We start from the raw sequence: 26,037 nt of genomic DNA on the forward strand, positions 1-26,037 counted from the left end.
TGCCATAACTGTAGAGTTTTGTGAGACAGTTTCTGCGTAGGCCTTCGGCTCCTCCCATGGCAATATGGGAGGCGTCATGTGTGGGAAGTGGAGCCGGGGAATTGGACAGAATGTCATGCACAAACCTGGTGCACTGTGCTTCGCAACGGGTGCCCAGCAATGCCAATTTCACATACTGAAAAAGATGATGCAATCTGTGGATGGGGAGATTGACGAAAAACAAGTTCAGGAGAGGAGTTTCCAGGAGTTCTTGAACCTCATTGGTGGAATGATGCTGGCTTGTCATAATGCCTTGTCAAAGTGCCCACCAGGAAACCCCCCCCCTCCCCCACAGAGATGGAGATGGCCATTGAACACATTATTCGCATAACCTAACATGTGAGCATAGTGGACAGGGGTCATACTCCTACCAGGGGTCATACCCCCCCCCCCAAGTATGTCATGAAAAAAGACAAGACTGCGTGAGACTGGATTGTAATTGGCCACAGCAGTTTATTTTTACACAATACAATTAACATACATAACAAAAAACAGTGCACTTTATGGAATGTGGTGGCAATGTTTTGAGGCTGACCACTGAATGTACCACTTATGATTAACAAGGATAATAAACAAAATAGGAAGAATGCACTCCTAGATCTTAAGGCCCCCATACATCGAGGCGATTTGGTCCGATTTTGGCCGATTGCGACCAATTGGCCTGTTAAATCGGACCAAATCGCCTCCTCCTGACATGCCGTCGGGTCCGATGCACGGTCCCGTGCACATCGGACCCGACCAGGTGGTCAGTCTGGCTGGCCGTCCAACCACCCATTCCTCCAGGCGGCGAGACGGGCGGTAAGCAGAGACGCATGCGATCCATCACAACGGATCGCATGTGTCGCTGCCGCCGGGAAGGTCCCGGCGGCTCACACTCTGTCGGGTGTCCGTAAACTGCTGCGAGACGTGTGTATGGGCACCTTTAGTTGTTAAACCATCACCAAAAGGGATCATACATTAAACCTAAACATTCCATTGTACCACCAGAACTGGATCAAAATGACAGGAAAAATTGTGATCAGCCACAAAAACCCACCCAACTACTGTGACCTGTGCCCACCAATACATAAAGGGCAGACGGCCAATGCTGCCCTCATGGCTCCTGGAATAGAAAACCAAAAGTACTAAAACTGTATAAAACTAAAACTACCCTGTGGGCTGCATCGTCTTGACTGACCAGTGGAGACTCGTCTCGTATGTTACTAATATACTGTTTGGATGATTTAGGGGCTTATTTAAGAGTGAGTCATAAACCCCTTTGATGCTATCTACAGTATAAATTCTAACAATGAGGTAAACTAATGGGCGCCATACATCAGCAATTAATTGTGACAATCCTCCGTTCTGGAGAAGATTGTCACAATAAATTTTTTATGTGTGGGCTCCCCCTTGTGGCGATCCCGATCAAAAACTGTCAGGGATCGCGGAATCAGGTTTTTTTTTAAGAATGCTTAATAACCTGTATTATCGGCGGTTCTTTTTTATATGTGTGGGCGTCCTAAGCCTAGAGAAGCTTTCCAGACTTTGCTTAGCCCCAGAAATCTGTCTTCCATGTACATACATTAGTAGCGTGTCCCCAGCAGTGTTAGTCTGTCTGTAAACAGGGCCATTTTAACAGCATTGTAGGCCTTGGGCAATGCAATGCACGGGTATTCCTACTCACTGATTTATGGTGACCAATTAATAAAAACTTTACATAAAATGCGCCCTGGTGGGACTGAATTGGCTTCAATGTTCTCTTTTACACTGTAATATAGATATCAGTTTGAAGTAAAACCCCACCCAAATCTAACTCTCTCTGCACATGTTACATCAGCCCCACCTGCTGTGCACATGGTTTTGTCCATTAGAGAGTGATTGTGCCTTTCTGAGTGAATCAGAATAACCCTCTAAGTGTTAGGTGACATTGATGTGACAATTACACTTTTGCACCCAGAACCATAATCCTTATAAGGAATGATTAGGATCAGCTTATGAAAGCAGTCAGCTCAACAAAATGCATCAGTGATGCCAGCTTGTGGGCATGCTCTTGAGGCAGGTTAGACTGCGTAATTAGTTAATTCAGCAAGTAAAGCAGCAATGACTGTGATGGGAGTAAATACATTCTATCTACTGTACATCTGCAAGCCTTCAGCTGTATTAGGCTCAGAAGATAATTTGAGCCATTGTTACTCGCAGTGTCCCCAAACCACATGCTGCTGACATTTTTCTGTGGAGCGAGGGTGACCATTCTACTAAATGAGGGTGGGGGGCAATCATTCCCATATTTTAGGTCCAGGGTCTGAGTTTTGTGATATAGATTTCCTGGCCTTGGCAGAGGAGTTACAGTGGTCATTCTGAGTAAGCTTACTCAGATGGCTGAAGGCTGCAGCCATTAGAATCCATGGTATAGATTTTTTTTTTCAAATATATTTTATTTATAATATATTTAACAATTGATTTATTTTTTGTTCTCTACACACTGTACATTCATAACCTAAAGTCTGGGTTCCCGGATCTACTGCTCACTGGCTACTCAATCACGCATGTGTATATTACAGAGCCTGACCCAACAAAGTGGTAAGTTCACTCTTAACACTAGGACATACTATTGTATAGATTGCTGGAAAAGGTGTTTATATTATTGTCTTGGGATAACTATCAAGTTAACACTTCCCCTGGGTCTTTCCTGATGAACTGAAACTCTTTAAAATAAAGCATTATTTTTATTTTCTGAATTAGTTTTCTATGAAATTAATTTTCAATGGAAACTATTTGGGGACTAATGTGGAATTATTATTTTTATACTTCTATGGATAAATATGTCCAGTGCTTTACAAGGGCAGCAGTGCATCAGAATTTCCACAGATTTCATGAAACAACCACAGAGCCACGATTAAGGGGTGTACACACGGACTAGATAGTCAAAATCTCCTAGAAGGTTAGCTAAAATCTCCCTATTTTTCTCCAGCTTAATCAATATTGTCTAGCAGAAATTGCTTACCAAAGATTGACTTTGCAGGCAAGGAAATTTTTACTAGATCATAGACTATCATTGCTTAGACAAAATCGCTTAGTCAAAATCTCCAGTGCATCTAGACCAGGCATTCCCAACCACGGTCCTCAAGGCACACCAGCAGTGCAGGTTTTAGTGATATCCATGCTTCAGCACAGATGGTTTAATCAGAATCACTCAGATACTAATTAAGTCACCTGTGCTCAAGCCTGGATATCACTAAAACCTTCACTGTTGGTGTGCCTTGAGGCCCGTGGTTGGGAAAGCCTGGTCTAGACAAAATCTCTCCCAAAATTGCTTAGTCAAAATTGCTTAGTCAAAATTGTCCATTAGTCAAAATCTCCCCGTGTGTACACCCCTTTAGTGTTATAATGATTGGCCTTCCAGGGTTATATTCATTTACATTCACTCATTATCACCAGAGGTGCTAAGGGAGGGGTCAGGAGGGTGTCGGCAGATTATGCTTAGGATGGGTGTGGCTTGAGATCCACTTGCGACACCAGTTCAGCCACATAAAATGATGGGCTCAGTAACGGTGTATAGCAGCCATGTCCAAACCATGGCCCTCCAGCTGTTATGAAACTACAAGTCCCATCATGCCTTGCTACAGTTTTGCTATTAGGGAATGCTAAAACTATGGTTAAGCACGCTGGGATGTGAAGTTTCACAACAGATGGTGGGCCACAGTTCGGACTTGCCTGGTGTATAGTATAGGTGTGTGTAGCACCAGAGACCAATATCATTATTGGCCAACCAGCTTGTGACAGCATTACTTTGTAGAACATGTTTGAATGCATTTATGCTGATAAATCATGTAAGAGTGTTAGAATAAACATATGTATGTATAGCCAAAATTTGAAATTTAGCACAATTACTTGTAAATTGTGTAAAGAAAAACTATAAAGGGTTATACCCAAAAAGATTAGTTTTCTATTATAACGTATTTTCAACTAAGTCAATATTGCAGGTGACTTTTGCTGGATCTTTCATAGTCTCTGGCAGCTGTATAGGGTTACACACTGCATTCCTGTCCCATTTACAATACATAGATGACATCTGGGAAAGGCATCAACACCTGCTTGGCATGTTCTACCCTGGCCAAGTGGTAATTCTAGAGAGGATTGCAGCACGGGACCGGTAAGGCGACCAGGGAGGATGGAGGATGGCGTCGGCACGGTAACAATAACATGCTTTTTGTTTATTCATTTAACTCCACCCATGTGACATTTTCAGTTTCTCCTTTGATCTTGTAAAAAACCTATTATGTTTCCAGGCTCAGTCAATGTCGCAGAAATTTATTTGCAGCTCATCAATATCTTTTCACAGTCAATCAATGCGCCCTTGTTGCCAAAATTTCATTACAGTCCATCAATACATTTGGATTCATTAATAGCCGTTCAGTGTTAATCTGAACTGAATCTGTAAGCATTAACAGGTGACCACTACCTCATCCCATAGAACAACTCAATGAATGCATCCTAATAACAAAACTACTGTACTATGAGTGCAACTTAAATGTCCAATAACTATCAGTGATAGAATGTTGCTATACCAAGGAAGGAAACTCGGTTTGGTAATCAATACATTCTAAAGTCCTTGCTCTAAATTCTCTGCAGTGTTTCATTTGGGGACTTGTATCGTTAGTTTCCAAATTAGCATGCATATATAAAAGCCAGCTAAGGTGGTTAAAAAAGAAACATCACAGAAACATCGAAATAGATGAAGTGTCATTTTTACACGTGTTTTTGCATTCCTGATACAGCGATTCAGATTGTATCCAAGCAGGAAGGACAGAACCATTCCTTCCTAACATGTTACACCGTAGGACTATTGTATGTCATGTGACGTGTACACTAATATAGGAAACATCATATGCTCATAGGGACCTCCCATATCCATGGTTATATAGGGAATCAGAAAATCAGAAGAGAGTATAACGGTTTAGGCAGTGAATCAGGATTACTGCATCAATTCAATCTTTATACACACAAATATACATGTGAGAGTAAGATAGATATCTATCTATATATATATATATATATATATATATATATATAGATAGATATCTATCTATATATATCTATATATATCTATATATATCTATATATATATATATATTCTCTGAATCCTTTTCCAATTATCTGAATCCAACTCATCACTGCACAACAAAGTATACAAAGAGGGTGATAAAGAGGATGAGACTTGGGCTACCCAGAAGCATCAACCCGTACCCTCGATACCCATTTCCTCGTCGGAACTCTGTAGTACACAGCTGCCGGATGACGGTGCTCTTGACCCTGACTTCTACTTGGTCTATATCACTGGCATTCTTTGCTTCATTGGGTTTCACCACATACTCAGTCATGGACATGTTGTAGCAGTCGGTAACAAACTTATCTTCTGACACATAGGCATTGTCTTCGTACACGGGTCTGTAAACTTGGCGGGGCATTTGATTTCGGTAGCTGTCATAATAACGATTGTCATAATCATTGTCAAAGCTGTATCTCATGTTACTAACAGCATTCCCCAGCATGAAACCCCCAACCACTCCCACCGCCGCTGCACCAGCCACCATCTTCATGTTGGGCTTGCTCTTTGCTGGCTTCCACTGCTTGTTGTTGTAGTTGCCCCCTGGATTGTAATTATTTCCCATGTTACTGCCAGGATTCCAATTGCTTCCAGTGTTGCCCGGGTAGTTGGGATTCCAGTTGCTCCCAGTGTTGCCTGGGTAGCTAGGGTTTCGGTTGCTCCCACTGTTCCATCCACCACCTTTGCTTTTTCCACCTTTTTTCGAAGCTACTGTCAACACAAGGAAGAAAGAGAGTAGCAAGAGGCAAGTCCAGAAGGTTCTTGGCATCTTTAAAGATCTGCAAATGGAAAAAAAAATGACAATTACCCTGAATTGTATTTTCGATCAAGTCACACAATTGCATATATCTGTCACCAACTCCTAAATAGCAAATAGGACACACAGAGAATTTGCAGTCACTCAGGACAGATGAGACACTGATAAATAGTAAGCAAACAGTAAATAAAGAAGCACAAAGGCGTCTTTGATCGATAGGTTTCTGGACAGAAAACTCTGGGCGAAATGTAATAGGGTGCGATTTTTTTCGTAAGAAAAAAATCGCACCAAATCGCACCTTTAAAAATTGCGATTTTTGCCGCAAATCGCACCCTATAAAATATGCGATTTTCGGGAAATGCCCGAAAACGGCATATTTTGCGGAAAAAATCGCAAAAAAAAAAAAATATGCCTCCCATTACATTTCGCCCTCTGTGTTCCACATGTAAAAATAATCCAGCTAGTGTGGTAACCCTCAAAAAACTCCATGGAAAAAACCCATCACTGTCATAAATGTCAAAATGTTCATCATATATCACAAACTGCATTATGACAAATTCCACTGTCATAATGCAGTTGCCTTGTCAACTTTTTTCCATGTGGGTTTATTTCGTAGAACCAGCTACAGTAGCCTCCTGGCTCCTATAATGAGACTTGGTTGTAACATTATTAATAGACCAGTAATAGGATGCCTGTTATTTTTCTTAGAAAACTTGGAACTCTAGTGTTAAAGACACTCTCATGCTAGGGGAACAGAGATTCCCATTCAAATCAGTTGGAACCAAGGAAATACATTCAACATTTAGAACACTCTGATACAGTATTATGGTTAATTGGGGAGTTATAAGCATTCCTGTCTATCAAGGAAAAGTAAGATTTATGTTTGTTGTAAATAATGTATCATACAAGCTCTTGCAAATGCGTTGGAAAACTTTCTGGGACTTATATGAAAGCTATATCCATTTAATATATTATACCCCTTTCACATTGCAGCTCTTAAATGGTAAATTGCCGTTTTTTTTGCTTTTTTTAAACGGGTAGAGCTGCAGTGTGAAAGCTCCAGGGTGCATTAACTGTTTAACAAATACCGGTATTTGTTAAACGGTTAAAAGCAGTGTCCTACCCGTTTCAGAGCCGTTGTTTTGGCAGTGTGAACGGCTCTATTTCTATGGCTTGAAACGTGTCCCTTGGGGGTTAAACGGGTTGAATGTGTGAATGGTAGTAAATGTTTTTTAAAACGGTTTTCACCTGCAACGTGAAAGGTCTTAAAGCTCAGACCCTTTTTAAAGTCCCATTTAAGAATACCGGGTCTTTACCCGTTTCTGCAGTGTGAAAGCAGTAATTTATTAACAAAATTCTAAACCATGTCCAAAACTATGCTTTATACTCCAGGTTTCTTTATGTCATTTTTATAGAGCTGAAACTAGGATTGCAGTATATATTAGCTATAAAAAGCATAATCTAGAAAACACACAACCATCATAACTTTGTTACTATGCCGTTGAACAGAATTAGATACAGTAGTGTCTGTAATAGGTGCACTAGAAGAAAATGTTATTAAAAATGAACTTTTATTGGTATATCTTTAAAATTGCAGCGATATTATAAAAGACACATAAAGACATGTGAAAAGAATGAAGAAATACAAGTGTTAATTAAAAAAGGGATAATGACCCTTGGTGGGGAGTGTCCAATGTCACTTCAAAATAAAAGTGTATCACTAATGAAATATGCTTGTTGGTGCATCTTACTCAGAAGAGAACCCATGGGCAACAATAATTATTCCTTTTATATTAAGGGTCACAATAAGACCAGAATGATATAACTGGGAGATTCACAATACGTAGTTGTCCGAGTGACCGGTGCCTGATGATAAACAAATCAATGCCGCTATGTATATGGGCTAATAATGAATTCCAAAATGGAGTATATCTCCCCACAGCACTGTTTGCCATACTGGCAGTCAAGCAGGCAAATAAAACCCGCTATGACTGCATGCAGGTATTGCTAGCGGGGATAGTGTATCTTCTTAACTCCCGTCCCGATCACTGGTGGGTAGATCAGTGGGTGGCTAGGTGACACAGTCAGATCCCTGGGCCTTCTTCTAGTTCACTCTTTCTGACAAAATACTTCTTAGATGGACAAAACCATGTGCACTTCAGGTGGGGTAGATGTTACTTGTGCAGAGAGAATTAGATTTGAGAGGGGTTTTATTTCAAAGTGAGATCTATATTGCAGTGTAAAAATAAAGCAGCCAGTATTTACCCTGCACAGAAACAAAATAACTCACCCAAATCTAATTCTCTCTGCACATGTTACATCTGCCCCCCCCCCTGCAGTGCACATGGTTTTGTCCATTTTCCAAACAAATTTGAACTGCGATCAGATCTGCATAAGGGCCTATTTTAGTAAAGAAAAGTTGTTCATAAATCTGCTTCTAAGTGATCTCAATCGTCTGCAGCTAGTGACAAATATAGGACAGGAATATCAGAAAGAGTGAACTAGAATAAGGCCCTCTGTGTGGGTAACGGCTGCCAGTGTGGGACAGACACCCGTCTTCTCCCCAGCGCTGTTCACCGTGTTAGCGGTGCAGCATTGGCAGTCTCCTGTACACCTGCGGTTAGTCACACTAAATGTGCGTGTCTGCCGATGGGTGTGCCCTGGTTCACTACCTAGTCCGCCGACCGGGGTGAATGATTCCTACCCTCTGGTTCACGTGGACCGGTGGTAGATGAAGCGCAACACAATTTTAAGCTAACAGATAAATTACAATACAATTGACATTTTAATGGACATGCTCGCCCATTTTGGCCCCAAAAGTAAAATAAAACTGGAGATGTAGAATATATGGGGGTAGGAGGACTTGAACCTTAGTGTTAGGGTCCCACCAGATAAGGTCACCCAAACACTGTTGATCGTCCCATATCTTTGTTGCCCACAAAAAATGCTAAGCACCTCAATTCTGCTCTGTTAGATTGTAAAGTTTATAAGTTTATTATAGCAGTGCTTCGTACAATAGAGTGTGTAAAACTGAAGATGCAATATATAATTTATTTCTCTTTTATAAATAAGTAACTTTGGTACTTGTTTCCTAGCACGGCGCCCATCGCATACCATCGCATAACGTATGCAGTGCGATGCGATATTGGGGTAAATGACCCGGAATGTACAATTAAATATCGCATAGCATCGCATGCCAGCAAATGGCATGCGATGCAATGCGATTTTTAATTGTACAACCACCCTGATGGGTGCTTACAATGCTAAATGCACCCCCATTGTCAATGCCACCCCCACTATCAACACCAACCAGAAGCGTGGCGAGCGCAGCGAGCCCACGAGGGGCGGCGGTACGCATCCTCCGACTTTTTCATACCCCACTATCCACGTCGGCAATTTTAGATAGTGTGGCGTATGAAAAGGTCGGAGGACGCGTACCGCTGCGCTCGCCACGCTTCGGCGATATCGTTGATAGTGGGGGTGGCGTTGACAATGGGGGTGCATTTAACATTGTAAGCACCCATCAGGGCGCTTGTACAATTAAATATCGCATCGCATGCCGCTATATTGCATGCACTGCGATGGAAATCGGGGGTGCTGTGCTAGGAAACAAGTACCTAAACTTTTGTTTCTGCTTTTGACCCTAAGTTCAATAAAATACAATAAAATACATCAATAAAATACATGTAACACAAGGCCACATTCATTGCAGTTCAGAAAGATATGGTTTTTTTTTATATGTCCTTGTAGTGAAAAATGCAGCTACAGTATGAAGCATAAACTCCAACCGATTGCAATATATATATATCAGGTTTTAAATGTAATACTGTATAATAATCCAAAGTACAGGAATGGCTGTTACATTTCACAGCCAAAGTTTTCCATAAATACCATTCAGAATTTCTGAGGATATGGTCATAGGAGAGACAACAACTAGGTCGACAAGCATTAGGGTCAACATGCATGAAGGTAGACATGTCTGAAGGTCGACATGCAGGAAGGTCAACATGACTAAAGGTCGACATGGGTTAGGTTGACAGGGACATTAGGTTGACACAAGCATTAGGTTGACATGGGGAAGGTTGACAGTCCAAAGGTCGACATGGGGTTTTTCACCTTTTTTTTTTTTACACAGTCGACATGGACACTGAAACGTAGCACCGCGTCCCCTCGCATGGCTCGCTGCCCTCGCCATGCTTCAGGCACGGTGCCCTGATGTGCGCAGCCCACTATTTTATTCTCCCACCACGCCCTAGTGGATGGTAGGGCATGAAATACCCCCTGTCGGCACATGTCGGCAAAAAAAAAAAAAGTCCATGTCGACCTAATGACCCTGTCAACCTAACCCATGTCGACCTTCCTGCATGTTGACCTTCCTGCATGTCGACCGGGTGGTGTCGACCTAATGCTTGGAGACCTAGTGGCCATATCCCATTTCTGAAATATTAATGCTGAGAGAAGTAAGTTCAAAGAGAAATCTCGGGAGTAATTTGAATGAAATAATACCAGGGACTAAAATGATATTGGATGAGAGCATCACGTAAACCACTGGACAAATGGCAAAGTCTATGATAACATAACTAGTCACAGAACATTTGGAGGAGGAGAACATTTTTGGGATGTTTCACAATTCCATTCCAGTTGTGATTCAGAAGAACAAGGCAAAGCGACAAAGCTGTGAATGCAGGGCAGACTGCCAGACCACACAGTCACTTCATGCCTTGTCTAATACTAGCACAAAGTGCCACAGCTCGGGTCATGCCAAATCTTATACACACAATCATACCCTGGACATACACCACCCTCTTTGTGACCATTAACTGCTTGGAAAATGTTAGTGTACACAGACATTTCCATTTGTGGTTATAATAGAAAGCTGTGTGATAGATATGTGTAACAACGATAGAATTAAAGGTCCACATACACTGGGAGATTTTGCCCAGCGTGTATGGACACTAATGATGTAAAAATCGCTTGCCTGAAAATCTCTCAATGCGTACACACTAAAGTAATACCAGCAGATCAGCAATGGCATCCGGCGATGATGCTGGCCACTCATCAGCACTTACCGCTCTGGGCGTTCACATGTAAATTGCCCGGTGCAGGTGGCCCTTGGTAGACTTGAAAGGCTGCGAAATTCACAGCCTTGCAAGTCAACCAGAATAAGGGCTGGCATGTATTGGCCTTTAGCAACAGCTTGACCTAGGCAAATATGTTATCTATACACTTCTTCATTATTCTCAGTTTTTTTTTAAGGTATCCTTTTGCATTTGATGCACAAACTAACTAGATTATGTAATATGCACATCAATAGTCTGTAGACTAGTTTTCAAAAATGTACTACGGCTATGAAATGTTCTCTGATACGTGATCTCCATTCTAAAGTTATTACTCTAGTGCAGAGACAGGATGGGGATATTTGCGATATTTAGGGGATTATGGTAATTCATTTTTGTCTGCTTGATCGAGGTTGTAAGTTCGGGGTTCAGTGTCAGTAGAGTTTTGTTTGAAATGTGGAGGTTTGTGGGTTGTCAAAGTAGTTTAAAGACCTGGGGCCACGAGACTACCCAGCATATTGAATCCAACAGCTTCCACACAGGTATAGGGATGTACTGTATTAATCCCACCTATTTTGGTGTTTGCTCCATCTACATTTGATTTTGTGATGCCCACTTGATGCCACTTGTAGACATTTTTCCCAGATCCACTTTTAGTTCCAAAACCGCCCGTGGGCATAGGTGAGTGCAGCATTTCCCAGACTGTCCTTGGGAAGAGACTGTAGGATTGCTGCATGGAACATCTAAAATGCCCCATGCATGGATGCAGAGGGTGCTGCAGGATAGCTTCCAGCGATGAACCTGTTTGCATTGTGTTGTCCTGGATACCCTGCTAGCCAGATGCAGGCACCATGGGGCATCAATGGTGCTGCCCACAGAGCCCTCCACTAAGTGAGGCAGCACCGTGTACATACTGTACCCCTGGCTCATGTCACTGAGGCCTTTGTTATGAATACCTTAATTTTACCATGCAATAAATTCCATAAAAACTACTTCAACTGTAAAGTATACTATACAGTATTTCTATTATACTGATATAATTACTATTATAATAAAAGTACTTTTTATTTAGCTATTGTGTTTAATATACTGGTCTGGCCTATTGTTATTGGTATTCTGTAGTTTATGTAGTAACATGACATAGTGGTACATGATTAGCAACATTTACTACTATTTCTAGGGATTAAGGTCACTCTCATACCAGTGCCAGCCCCTCCTCAAGTTCCTTCAAAGTATATATAGCTCAGCCTTTCCTAATAGATCTCCATCATTTACGTAAGGCAGCATTAAAACCTTTCTCACATTACACACCATCCTACAGTATATAAGTTTATGACACATCAGTTGCAGTTTGATTTAAATTTATGACTCTGGTTATTTATTTATATGTAATATTTCTACAGCGGAGGAGGTGGTTTGCACAAGCTGATAGGAGCTTAAATGTTGTTATGGGAATCATCTAGCATTGGAAACAGTTGCACCCAAAAACATAGATGGCACATTTTAACATTTCCATGACAAGAATAGTATAATCCTCTATGATAAAACGCTAATGCTGATCCTCACCTCTGTAGAGGGAATTCAAGTTTTTGCTTGCCGGCAGCCCATCTGTGCAATTCAAAACACTCAGTATGAAGTAGAGATGTGCGGGCTCGGATATCAGAGATCCGAGCCCCCACGGACGTCATCATTCCGAGCCCGATTCCGAGCAGCGCTCGGAGATTCCCGCCTGACTCGGTCCGTCCGCGTGATTAGAACGTCATCTCCCGGCGTCGGATTTCACGAGGCTTTATAAGCAGCTGCCGCGCCCCCGCCATCTTCACTCCAGTTAAGTAGTGGGTTGGGAGAGGGTGTGTTGGTGCTGCTGCTGGGGCTTAAACTTGAGCTTGTCCTTGAGCTTTTGCAATCGCTGGTGCTGTCTCTCAGTGCTGCTGTGTAGTAGTCTAACTGTGTACTTGTAGTACTACTGTCTCCTCTGTGCGGTCTACCTCTGGTGTGCTGTGCTGCCTGTAATTGATTATTTTATTTGCTGGGGCTGTCTCCCTCAGTGCTGCTGTGTACTCTGTTCTCAGCTTAGGACAACAGTCTAACTGTGTACTTGTAGTACTACTGTCTCCTCTGTGCGGTCTACCTCTGGTGAACTGTGCTGTAATTAATTATTTTATTTGCTAGGGCTGTCTCCCTCAGTGCTGCTGTGTACTATGTTCTCCTCTGCTTAGGAGAACAGTCTAACTGTGTACCTGCCTGTAGTACTGTCTCCTCTGTGCTGGGGCATACCTCTGGTGCTGTGCTGTGCCATTTATTATATATATAATTATTAATTAATTATATTAAATATAAATATATATATAGTCCACTGGTGCTGCACTGCTGCCTGCACTGAATCTGCCAGTCTGGCGGTCTGTGGTCTGGGGCTCACTGGCTAATAAATAATTAAATACTGCCTGCCTAATAAATAATTAAATACTGCCGTATATCTCTACCTTTGTGGTCTGGGGCTCACTGCCTATACTGCCGTATGTACCGTCTGGTCTGGGGCTCACTGGCTAATAAATAATTAAATACTGCTGTATATCTCTACCTTTGTGGTCTGGGGCTCACTGGCTATACTGCCGTATGTACCGTCTGGTCTGGGGCTCACTGGCTAATAAATAATTAAATACTGCCTGCCTAATAAATAATTAAATACTGCCGTATATCTCTACCTTTGTGGTCTGGGGGTCACTGGCTATACTGCCGTATGTACCGTCTGGTCTGGGGCTCACTGGTTAATAAATAATTAAATACTGCCTGCCTAATAAATAATTAAATACTGCCGTATATCTCTACCTTTGTGGTCTGGGGCTCACTGCCTATACTGCCGTATGTACCGTCTGGTCTGGGGCTCACTGGCTAATAAATAATTAAATACTGCCGTATATCTCTACCTTTGTGGTCTGGGGCTCACTGGCTATACTGCCGTATGTACCGTCTGGTCTGGGGCTCACTGGCTAATAAATAATTAAATACTGCCTGCCTAATAAATAATTAAATACTGCCGTATATCTCTACCTTTGTGGTCTGGGGGTCACTGGCTATACTGCCGTATGTACCGTCTGGTCTGGGGCTCACTGGTTAATAAATAATTAAATACTGCCTGCCTAATAAATAATTAAATACTGCCGTATATCTCTACCTTTGTGGTCTGGGGCTCACTGCCTATACTGCCGTATGTACCGTCTGGTCTGGGGCTCACTGGCTAATAAATAATTAAATACTGCCGTATATCTCTACCTTTGTGGTCTGGGGCTCACTGGCTATACTGCCGTATGTACCGTCTGGTCTGGGGCTCACTGGCTAATAAATAATTAAATACTACCGTATATCTCTACCTTTGTGGTCTGGGGCTCACTGGCTATACTGCCGTATGTACCGTCTGGTCTGTGGCTCACCGGCTAATAAATAATTAAATACTGCCTGCCTAATAAATAATTAAATACTGCCGTATATCTCTACCTTTGTGGTCTGGGGCTCACTGGCTATACTGCCGTATGTACCGTCTGGTCTGGGGCTCACTGGCTAATAAATAATTAAATACTGCCATATATCTCTACCTTTGTGGTCTGGGGCTGACTGGCTATACTGCCGTATGTACCGTCTGGTCTGGGGCTCACCGGCTAAAAAATAATTAAATACTGCCTGCCTAATAAATAATTAAATACTGCCATATATCTCTACCTTTGTGGTCTGGGGCTGACTGGCTATACTGCCGTATGTACCGTCTGGTCTGGGGCTCACTGGCTAATAAATAATTAAATACTGCCGTATATCTCTACCTTTGTGGTCTGGGGCTCACTGGCTATACTGCCGTATGTACCGTCTGGTCTGGGGCTCACCGGCTAATAAATAATTAAATACTGCCTGCCTAATAAATAATTAAATACTGCCGTATATCTCTACCTTTGTGGTCTGGGGCTCACTGGCTATACTGCCGTATGTACCGTCTGGTCTGGGGCTCACTGGCTAATAAATAATTAAATACTGCCATATATCTCTACCTTTGTGGTCTGGGGCTCACTGGCTATACTGCCGTATGTACCGTCTGGTCTGGGGCTCACTGGCTAATAAATAATTAAATACTGCCTGCCTAATAAATAATTAAATACTGCCGTATATCTCTACCTTTGTGGTCTGGGGGTCACTGGCTATACTGCCGTATGTACCGTCTGGTCTGGGGCTCACTGGTTAATAAATAATTAAATACTGCCTGCCTAATAAATAATTAAATACTGCCGTATATCTCTACCTTTGTGGTCTGGGGCTCACTGCCTATACTGCCGTATGTACCGTCTGGTCTGGGGCTCACTGGCTAATAAATAATTAAATACTGCCGTATATCTCTACCTTTGTGGTCTGGGGCTCACTGGCTATACTGCCGTATGTACCGTCTGGTCTGGGGCTCACTGGCTAATAAATAATTAAATACTACCGTATATCTCTACCTTTGTGGTCTGGGGCTCACTGGCTATACTGCCGTATGTACCGTCTGGTCTGGGGCTCACCGGCTAATAAATAATTAAATACTGCCTGCCTAATAAATAATTAAATACTGCCGTATATCTCTACCTTTGTGGTCTGGGGCTCACTGGCTATACTGCCGTATGTACCGTCTGGTCTGGGGCTCACTGGCTAATAAATAATTAAATACTGCCATATATCTCTACCTTTGTGGTCTGGGGCTGACTGGCTATACTGCCGTATGTACCGTCTGGTCTGGGGCTCACCGGCTAAAAAATAATTAAATACTGCCTGCCTAATAAATAATTAAATACTGCCATATATCTCTACCTTTGTGGTCTGGGGCTGACTGGCTATACTGCCGTATGTACCGTCTGGTCTGGGGCTCACTGGCTAATAAATAATTAAATACTGCCGTATATCTCTACCTTTGTGGTCTGGGGCTCACTGGCTAATAAATAATTAAATACTGCCATATATCTCTACCTTTGTGGTCTGGGGCTCACTGGCTATACTGCCGTATGTACCGTCTGGTCTGGGGCTCACCGGCTAAAAAATAATTAAATACTGCCTGCCTAATAAATAATTAAATACTGCCATATATCTCTACCTTTGTGGTCTGGGGCTGACTGGCTATACTGCCGTATGTACCGTCTGGTCTGGGGCTCACTGGCTAATAAATAATTAAATACTGCCGTATATCTCTACCTTTGTGGTCTGGGGCTCACTGGCTATACTGCCGTATGTACCGTCTGGTCTGGGGCTCACCGGCTAATAAATAATTAAATACTGCCTGCCTAATAAATAATTAAATACTGCCGTATATCTCTACCTTTGTGGTCTGGGGCTCACTGCCTAAATACTGCCGTATATCATTATCTACCTGTCTGGTCTGGGGCTCTCTGCCTAATACTGACGTACCTGTCTGGTGTGTGGCTCACTGCCTAATACTGCTGTATCTGTATAACTGCCTGCTGGTGCATACTCACTGACATATATAATTGCACACCAGTGGCGCTGTTCTGTGACATAACTCCACAATAATAATGGAGATCCAAAATATGGAGGTTAACAAACAAAGGAAAGATGAAGATGCACTTCCTCATAGTTCTGAAGCTGCTGCCACTAGTCATGACATAGGCGATGAAATGCCAACAACGTCGTCTGCCACGGCCGATGCCCAGTGTGAAGGCAGAGGGCATGTACAATTGAAACCAAACTTCCGTAAAAGGAATAAAACTATGAAATGTAAATCGTTGGAAGAGAAACTTAAACTTGGCAATATGCCATTTACGACACGGAGTGGCAAGGAACGTCTAAGGCCATGGCCTAACTTCATGACTAGTGGTGCAGCTTCAGATGACGAGGAAAGTCCTCCTCCTCCTCTCTCCCCGCCCAATAGGAAATCAAAGAGAGTTAGGCTGACACCGACTCAAAAAAGTCTGACAAAATTTCTGAAAAAGAAACAGAAAAAAATTCAGAAAATAAATCTGGAAATAACTCATCCTTCTAAAGACATATCCCAAATCCCCACAGAGAGTCCGAGGGTGGCGGTGGTTGTGATGCCGGACCTTCCTATCACTGTACGTGAAGAGGTGGCTCCTTCCACCATTTGCAGTATGCCCTCTGCATATGCTGGAAGGATGACCCACAGTCTAGTTCCAGATTTTATTAGTGAAGATGATGTTGTACACCAGGAGGAGGATATTGATGTAGCTGTCACTGAGGAGGAAGTTGTCGAGGAGGATGGAGACTTGGTTTGCTTAAATGACGCACCAGGGGGGAATGAGGCACCTGTGGTGGAAAAAGTTGTTGTCCATGGGATGAAAAAGCCCATCGTCATGCCTGGACAAAGGACCAATAAATCCACCTCTGCGGTCTGGAATTTTTTTTATCCGCATCCGGACAACAAAAGTATTGCCATTTGTAGCTTATGTAAAACTCCAATAAGCAGGGGTAAGGATCTTGCCCACCTAGGGACAACCTCCCTTCAACGTCACCTAAAGAAGCGTCATGGTTCAGTGTTTAGTCCAGAAAGTGCGGCTAGCAGTCCAGCGACACCTAAATCACTTGGTCCTCCTTTTGGAGCCAAATGCCTGAAAAGCACACCACCAACTCCCTCCTCGACAAATTCCTCCTCGATCCGGATAGGGGGGAGTCCTGCAGTCCATCTCACCTGCATGAATGACTCCATAGATTCCTCCGGAGGATCCTGCAGCACTACGCCTACTACTACTACTACTGCCGCTGCTGCTGCTGCTCCTGGAAGTCAGAGGGGAAGTCAGTCATCATCCCAGAGGGGAAGTCGTAAGACCGCTACGTCTTTCACTAAGCAATTGACCGTCCAACAGTCATTTTCCATGAGGATGAAATACGACAGCAGTCATCCTATGGCAAAGCGGATAACTGCGGCCTTGACAGCTATGTTGGTGTTAGACGTACGTCCGGTGTCCGCCATCAATGGAGTGGGATTTAAACGGTTGATGCAGGTATTGTGTCCCCGGTACCAAATCCCGTCTAGATTCCACTTCACTAGGCAGGCGATACCCGCGATGTACAGGGAGGTCAGAAAAAGTGTCCTCAGTGCCCTGAAAAATGCGGCTGTACCCACTGTACACTTAACTACAGACATGTGGACAAGTGGATCAGGGCAAACTAAGGACTATATGACTGTGACAGCCCACTGGGTAGATGCATCGCCTTCCGCAGCAGCAGCATCTCCTGCATGTCAGCTCCTTCTTAGGCAGGCTACGCTGTGTATCACCGGTTTCAAGAAGAGGCACAACGCCGACAACCTCTTAGAGAAACTGAGGGAAATCATCTCCCTGTGGCTTACCCCCCTTAGACTCTCCTGGGGATTTGTGGTGTCGGACAACGCCAGTAACATTGTGCGGGCATTAAACATGGGCAATTTCCAGCACGTGCCATGTTTTGCCCACACAATAAATTTGGTGGTGCAGCATTTCATAAAAAATGACAGGAGTGTGCAGGAGATGCTTGCGGTGGCACGCAAAATTTGCGGACACTTTCGGCATTCTGCCACAGCCTGCCGAAGGCTGGAGCGGGAGCAAAAACTCCGCAACCTGCCCTGCCATCAGCTGAAACAAGAGGTGGTGACGCGCTGGAACTCCACCCTCTATATGCTGCAGAGGATGGAGGAGCAGCAAAAGGCCATTCAAGCCTACACAGCCACCTACGACATAGGCAGAGGAGCGGGGCTGCACCTGACTCAAGCGCAGTGGAGGCTGATTTCCGTGTTGTGCAAGGTTCTACAGCCGTTTGAAGTAGCCACACGTGAAGTCAGTTCCGACACTGCCTGCATTAGTCAGGTGATTCCCCTGATCAGGCTGTTACAAAAGCAGCTGGAGAAAGTGAAGGAGGAGCTAAAGCGGAGCGATTCCGCAAAGCATGTCGCTATTGTGGATGAAGCCCTCCATACGCTTTGCCAGGATACGAGGGTGGTCAGTCTGTTAAAGTCAGAGGAATACATTTTGGCCACAGTGCTCGATCCTCGGTTTAAAGCGTATGTTGTGTCTCTGTTTCCGGCGGACACAAGTCTACAAAGGTGCAAAGACCTGCTGGTCAGGAGATTGTCATCTGAAGGGGACCGTGACATGGCCCCAGCTCCTCCTTCATTTTCTCCCCCACCTGTGCCTGTGAGGAAACAGCTGCGATTTCCCACACAACCCGCTGGCGGGGATGCAGGGCAGGCAGGAGGGAGTTTGGACATCTGGTCTGGACTCAAGGACCTGCCAACGATTGCTGACATGTCTACTGTCGGTGCATTGGATGCTGTCAACATTGAAAAAATGGTGGATGATTACTTTGGTGACAGCATCCAAGTAGACATGTCAGACAGTCCTTACCTGTACTGGCAGGAAAAAAAGGCAGTTTGGAAACCCCTGTACAAACTGGCTCTATTTTACCTGAGTTGTCCCCCCTCCAGTGTGTACTCCGAAAGAGTATTCAGTGCAGCGGGGAACCTGGTCAGTGAGCGGCGAAGGAGGTTGCTCCCGAAAAATGTTGAGAAAATGATGTTTATAAAAATGAATTATCACTTATTCAATGAAGAGCAGGAATTGCCTCCAGAGATTATAACGGGACCTGTGATTGTGGAGTCCAGTGGGGACGAATTGATAATCTCTGAGAATGAGGAAGTACACACTGAAGGGGGCGAGGAATCAGAGGAGGAGGAGGAGGAGGATGATGATGATGATGATGAGTGACGATGACATCTTGTTACTGTAGAGCCAGTTTATACAGGGAGATATTATGAATTGTTTTATTTTTTTGTGGGGGCCCAAACAAACCAATCATTTCAGCCACAGTTTTGTAGGCCCTGTCGCTGAAATGTTTGGTTTGTTAAAGTGTGCATGTCCTATTTTCGCAACATAAGGGTGGGTGGGAGGGCCCAAGGACAATTCCATCTTGCATCACCATTCATTATTCCTACTGCTGAGAGTCATTCATATGTGGGACTTGTCTTTTCAATGCATACAACTGTTTGCATTCCACTTGATTGCTGCACCTTCATGGGTGAGAATGTGATCTCCCTGACCTGGGGAACTCAGGGCTGGGGCAGGAAGGCTCAATTACACTTCTTTTTTTGGGCGGCTAACCTTTTTTTACCTGTCTGGTCTGGTGCCCACTGCTGAGAGTCATTTTTAATGAGGGTATTGTCTTTCAAATGCATATAGCTGTTTGCATTCCACCTCATTGCTGCACCTTCATGGGTGAGAATGTGATCTCCTTGACCTGGAGGAGTCAGGACTGTTGCCGGAAGGCTCAATTACACTTATTTTTGGCCGGCTACACTTTTTTTTACCTGTCTGGTCTGGTGCCCACTGCTGACAGTCATTTTTAATGAGGGTATTGTCTTTCAAATGCATATAGCTGTTTGCATTCCACCTCATTGCTGCACCTTCATGGGTGAGAATGTGATCTCCTTGACCTGGAGGAGTCAGGACTGTTGCCGGAAGGCTCAATTACACTTATTTTTGGCCGGCTACACTTTTTTTTACCTGTCTGGTCTGGTGCCCACTGCTGACAGTCATTTTTAATGAGGGTATTGTCTTTCAAATGCATATAGCTGTTTGCATTCCACCTCATTGCTGCACCTTCATGGGTGAGAATGTGATCTCCCTGACCTGGGGGACTCAGGGCTGGGGCAGGAAGGCTCAATTACACTTCTTTTTTTGGGCGGCTAACCTTTTTTTACCTGTCTGGTCTGGTGCCCACTGCTGAGAGTCATTTTTAATGCACATCAGGGTCAGGATCAGGCACATCATAATTAATAATCAATCAATCATAATCAATCAATCATAATCAATCAATCTATCATAATCAATCAATCATAATCAGAATCAAGCCTGGGCGGCTGCAATTAAAGTTCTTTGTGGGCGGCTAAAGTTTTTTTTAGTTTTCCAGTTACTGCAGTTTTATACATAGCTTGGTTTTTGTAAGTTGAAGACTTGTCAGTGCAATTTTCATTTACAATATCCTTTATCTTTGCATGGACTTTGTGTATTTGGTTAGCATTCTGAAGGTGTACACTGACTGCCTTCACCTTGAGCATGATCAGTTTCTGAAGCGGCAAAAATCCTTTTGTTTTGAAGATAGTCACTTTCTTTGCCGTTAGTTGTACAGGCTGACCTACTAACAGACACAGTTGCTTCGGAACAAGTTGTTGGAAATTTTTTAGGAGATAAAGCTGTACAAACCTTCTGGCCCCCCTTTTCAATTTTTAATTGATTTGCAAACATTTTGTAGTATTTGTCATATGTGCATAGCCTTTTAGAGAGAACTGCTTTTTCCTCATCAGATAACCTTTGTAATGATTTGACCTTCGCATCTCTCTCCTTTTTATTTAATGACAAGAACGATGAATACTTCTTTAATTTCTTCATCAACTGTTCTTTATTCATGAAATGGTCCGATAAAGCCTTTCCTCAAAACTTAAGTAAAGTTATGTTTCCTTGATAATACTTTCACAGCTCACAAAATTCTCATCACTGGCTTCCTTTTCTTTGCCACTTGATACCTTGTTTTCACAATAAAGATTGATTTATTTTTGATGACCAGTTGGGTACAATTAGTTACACATCTTTTTGGGCGGCTAAACTTTTTTGGGGGAGGCTGCATTTAAACTTCTTTGGGGGCGGCTGCAATTAAACTTCTTTGGGGCACAGGGGCACAGGGGGTATCCTGTAGTGGGCTGCCACACATTTTTTTAAATATGGATCTTTCAGCACAGAGACAAACTGCACATCAGGGTCAGGATCAGCCAGGTTGTTAAACGGGGTTTCGACCACTGTTGGAGCACTCCTCTTAAAGTAATCTTTTCACGAGCGTCCATCACTTTGATAGGCTTGTCTCCTGCCATGATCTGTTGCTTATTCGAATTCAGCATTTCACGGGCGTCCTGCACTTTACCCCTTATGCGGAAGCGAGCATCTTTGGCCACCAACTTTTCACAGGCATCTTTTATCCCTAGTTTTTGGCGTGCATCAGTCACACCAATTTTCTGACGAGCATCAAATGTTCTCTGAAAACTGGTGGCAAGTGGACGATTGTTCACAGATGGTTGGAGTCTGGATCTCACGTTTCCTATACCTCCCCTGTTACTGACCCTGCGGTACATCCCGGTGCCCACGGACATTCCCCGTTTCCTGATCAGTTCATCCAGCGACACGTCGGCCATATTCCTCCAACCACACAGCTGCTATATCTAATTTGATAAAAATAAAAATAATACTTGTGCTGTGTGGGACTGTAAAAAAGAATTCCATGCTGCTTGTGCACTGACGTCTGCCACTGAGTGCCACGGCCGAACAGTACCTAATAAGAAAATTAATTATTATAAATTCTGCTGGTGCACAATACTAGTATTGCTGACGTATCTACCTGTCTTGTGCCTAGTACTACTGTCTTATCTACCTGTCTGGTGCCTAGTACTGCCATATCTACCGTCTGGTCTGGGGCTCACTGCCTAATACTGCCGTATCTACCTGTCTGATCTGGGGCTCACTGCCTAATACTGCTGTACCTGTCTGGTCAGGGGCTCACTGCCTAATTTTTTTTGGAGCCTTGAGACTTTTAGGGATGCTGTACTAGCCGACACCTTTAGGTGGACTCTGGTCTGTCTTGTATCAAGCACAGTGGTCTCATGTGCATGAGATTGTTCTCTGTCCTCTTTTAAAATTGTGTCACCATCTTTATGGGTGAGAATGTGATCTCCCTGACTTGGGGGAGTCAGGGCTGGGGCAGGAAGGGTACAGGCTGAGTGGGGGTAGGGCACCCTTGTACTCTGCTGCTTTTGCCGGCTCCGGCCGGTAGCGTCTCCCTGGTGTCTCCCTGGTGTCCCTGGTGTCTCCTCCGGCACAGTTTCATTTCACCTCTGACCTCTCCTTTTGCGCTCCTGTGCCAGTGCCCCTGTAACTGTGTGGTGCAAAATAGTACCTGAATCTGGAGCTGATTACGGCGGCAGCTTCTGGATTCCTCACGGCTTCCCTCTTGCCTCCCTCATGATGCTGGCTGCTGGCTCTCTCTGTGTGCGCTGCTGTCCATCACCGCCGGGTCTCCTGCACGGAAACGCTGCCCGGCTCTCTCCTCTCTAGCGGGTCTCACTTCTGCACGCTTCCAGGCTGCGCACTCTGCTGCTCTCCTCTCTGTGGATCTTTAGGGTGCCCAGCCTGTCTTCTCTCTCTAAGCACGTGTCATCCTCTCTCACGCTGCTGCAAACCCTCCTCCGGCACAGTTTCATTTCACCTCTGACCTCTCCTTTTGCGCTCCTGTGCCAGTGCCCCTGTAACTGTGTGGTGCAAAATAGTACCTGAATCTGGAGCTGATTACGGCGGCAGCTTCTGGATTCCTCACGGCTTCCCTCTTGCCTCCCTCATGATGCTGGCTGCTGGCTCTCTCTGTGTGCGCTGCTGTCCATCACCGCCGGGTCTCCTGCACGGAAACGCTGCCCGGCTCTCTCCTCTCTAGCGGGTCTCACTTCTGCACGCTTCCAGGCTGCGCACTCTGCTGCTCTCCTCTCTGTGGATCTTTAGGGTGCCCAGCCTGTCTTCTCTCTCTAAGCACGTGTCATCCTCTCTCACGCTGCTGCAAACCCTCCTCCGGCACAGTTTCATTTCACCTCTGACCTCTCCTTTTGCGCTCCTGTGCCAGTGCCCCTGTAACGGTGTGGTGCAAAATAGTACCTGAATCTGGAGCTGATTACGGCGGCAGCTTCTGGATTCCTCACGGCTTCCCTCTTGCCTCCCTCATGATGCTGGCTGCTGGCTCTCTCTGTGTGCGCTGCTGTCCATCACCGCCGGGTCTCCTGCACGGAAACGCTGCCCGGCTCTCTCCTCTCTAGCGGGTCTCACTTCTGCACGCTTCCAGGCTGCGCACTCTGCTGCTCTCCTCTCTGTGGATCTTTAGGGTGCCCAGCCTGTCTTCTCTCTCTAAGCACGTGTCATCCTCTCTCACGCTGCTGAAAACCCTCCTCCGGCACAGTTTCATTTCACCTCTGACCTCTCCTTTTGCGCTCCTGTGCCAGTGCCCCTGTAACAGTGTGGTGCAAAATAGTACCTGAATCTGGAGCTGATTACGGCGGCAGCTTCTGGATTCCTCACGGCTTCTTCCGGAGAACCTGTGGCAGGAAATGGCACAACCCAAGGAGAACCCACAAAAGACAAGGCTACTACGGCTAGCAGCAACAAATATTTATTTAAAGGAGATATGTAAATGGGTTGCTGCAATACACTCACGTACTTATGCAAAACAGTCACTTTATATCATTCAGTAATTAAAGCTATAACTAATCAATGACCAGATTAAAGAGAGAACGATTACGCAATAAATTACATCACAACAATAACAATATGACAGAATAATATTACGTCACAACATGTCCGCCAAGTGGCGCTATGCACCCTATATACACTGCGCGGTAGTCCCTGGTGCAAAACAACACAGTTCCTGAATTTGAATAACGGTCCCGCGAAGGAAATCCTCACAAGGTGATTAGGCCATAACTTAGTGTGCACACTACTTTTATGTATAACAAAAGTGATCAAAAATCCTCTCTAAGAGGGGCAGGCAGATTCCCATCCCTTAGGGCAATCTCCTGTATCAGAGGCAAACAGGCAGTCCTGTTAGTGGGGGTATCCAACACCCCAGTACCTGAACAATCAGCTGCAGTTGCCAGCTCCTGCTGGTCACGACTCCTGGCTGGCCACTGCCTGTCTTGGGTGCTGTGTGGTCCTCTGGGTGACTCCCAGATGGGCGGCAATGTCCCTCTCTGCCTAGTTCCGTGCTGTAGGTCTCTGCAGTCACTCCTACTGGGCTCTATCTCCCTTCACATGCTGCTCACCCCTTCTTCTGGTCAGCAGTGCTGGCTGTCATTAACTGCTGGGTCCTTGCTCCCAGTGCCTGGTCTCAGATGTGTGCTTCTCTCTGCACAGCATCTCTGTCTGCATGCTTCCTGGCTCAGGATACAAGCTCTTCACCCCTCTGCACACTTTCTCTCTCTCTCACACACTGCTGCTGGGATCACCTCTGACCTCCCAGCTTCCTGTCTCATGTGCAGGGGAGCTGGGACACTAGGACACTAGCTGAGTCTGTTAACCCCTCACAGACCTGCAGCTTCCACAAGCAAAGGAGGTTTTCCTCTGAGCAGCATTGGCTGCAATTAAAATCTCTTTGGGGGCACAAGAGTACACCAGGGGTGGACTGCCACACTCCCTGGGCAGCCAATCAGGGGGGTGTCAGGCTCCCTGCACGTGGACTGAGCTGGGGCTGTTTAACCCCTCACATCCCTGCAGTTTTCCTCTGAGCAGCATTGGCTGCAATTAAACTTCTTTGGGGGCACTCCAGGGGCACAGGGGGTATCCTGTAGTGGGCTGCCACACAAGCCCATTCACATTTTTTGAAATATGGCTATCCACAGGTTGTTCAGTCTGCCATTTGAGATTGGGATCTTTCAGCACAGAGACAAACTGCACATCAGGGTCAGGATCAACCAGGTTGTTAAACGGGGTTTCGACCATGAATCAATCACATCAAAAAATTAATTAATAATCAATCAATCATAATCACAATCAAGCCAGATAGGGGTCTTGTTAAATATTAAACTGACCAAAACAGATACACACACAACTAATACTGCCTCATCTACCTGTCTGGTCTAGTGCCCACTGCCTAGTACTACCGTATCTACCGTCTGGTGCCTAGTACTTCCTAGTACTGCCTTATCTACCGGTCTTGTGCCTAGTACTGCAGTATCTACCGTGTGGTGTCTAGTACTGCTTCATCTACCTGTCTGGTCTGGTGCCTACTGCTGAGAGTCATTCGTATGAGGGACTTGTCTTTTAAATGCATACAACTGATTGCATTCCACTAATGAGAGTAATTGATTGCTGCACCAATCGCCCACTGCTCCTCGGCTGCACTGTGTAAACAGTGCACAATCAAGCCAGATAGGGGTCTTGGTGCTTGTTTTGAGGTTGTAGCAGGGGAGTGCAGCTACGAGTCGTAACACCTTGAGAGAAGATCAGTACTTCTCTTACGGCAAAGGACATCCTCCTCGACAGAGCGCACAGCTTCACAAGGGA

General features: G+C 44.6%; 1 protein-coding gene across 3 annotated transcripts in view; it reads right to left on the reverse strand.

Moving 5' to 3' along the window:
- Nucleotides 1–468: 468 nt before the first annotated feature.
- The window catches only part of PRNP (prion protein (Kanno blood group)), a 66,414-nt gene continuing 40,845 nt past the window's right edge, over nt 469–26,037 (reverse strand). For 2 of the 3 annotated variants that reach the window (XM_083184571.1, XM_083184572.1), the window contains one exon: nt 469–5,904. In XM_083184571.1, coding sequence (XP_083040697.1) covers nt 5,190–5,894 — 705 coding nt within the window. In that variant the 5' untranslated portion in view covers nt 5,895–5,904 and the 3' untranslated portion in view covers nt 469–5,189. The remainder of the gene's footprint in view (nt 5,905–26,037) is intronic. The other variant, XM_083184573.1, reaches the window with a different exon arrangement.

This window comes from Crinia signifera, chromosome 4 (assembly GCF_055691185.1).
Source record: "Crinia signifera chromosome 4, ASM5569118v1, whole genome shotgun sequence".
Taxonomy (NCBI): domain Eukaryota; kingdom Metazoa; phylum Chordata; class Amphibia; order Anura; family Myobatrachidae; genus Crinia; species Crinia signifera.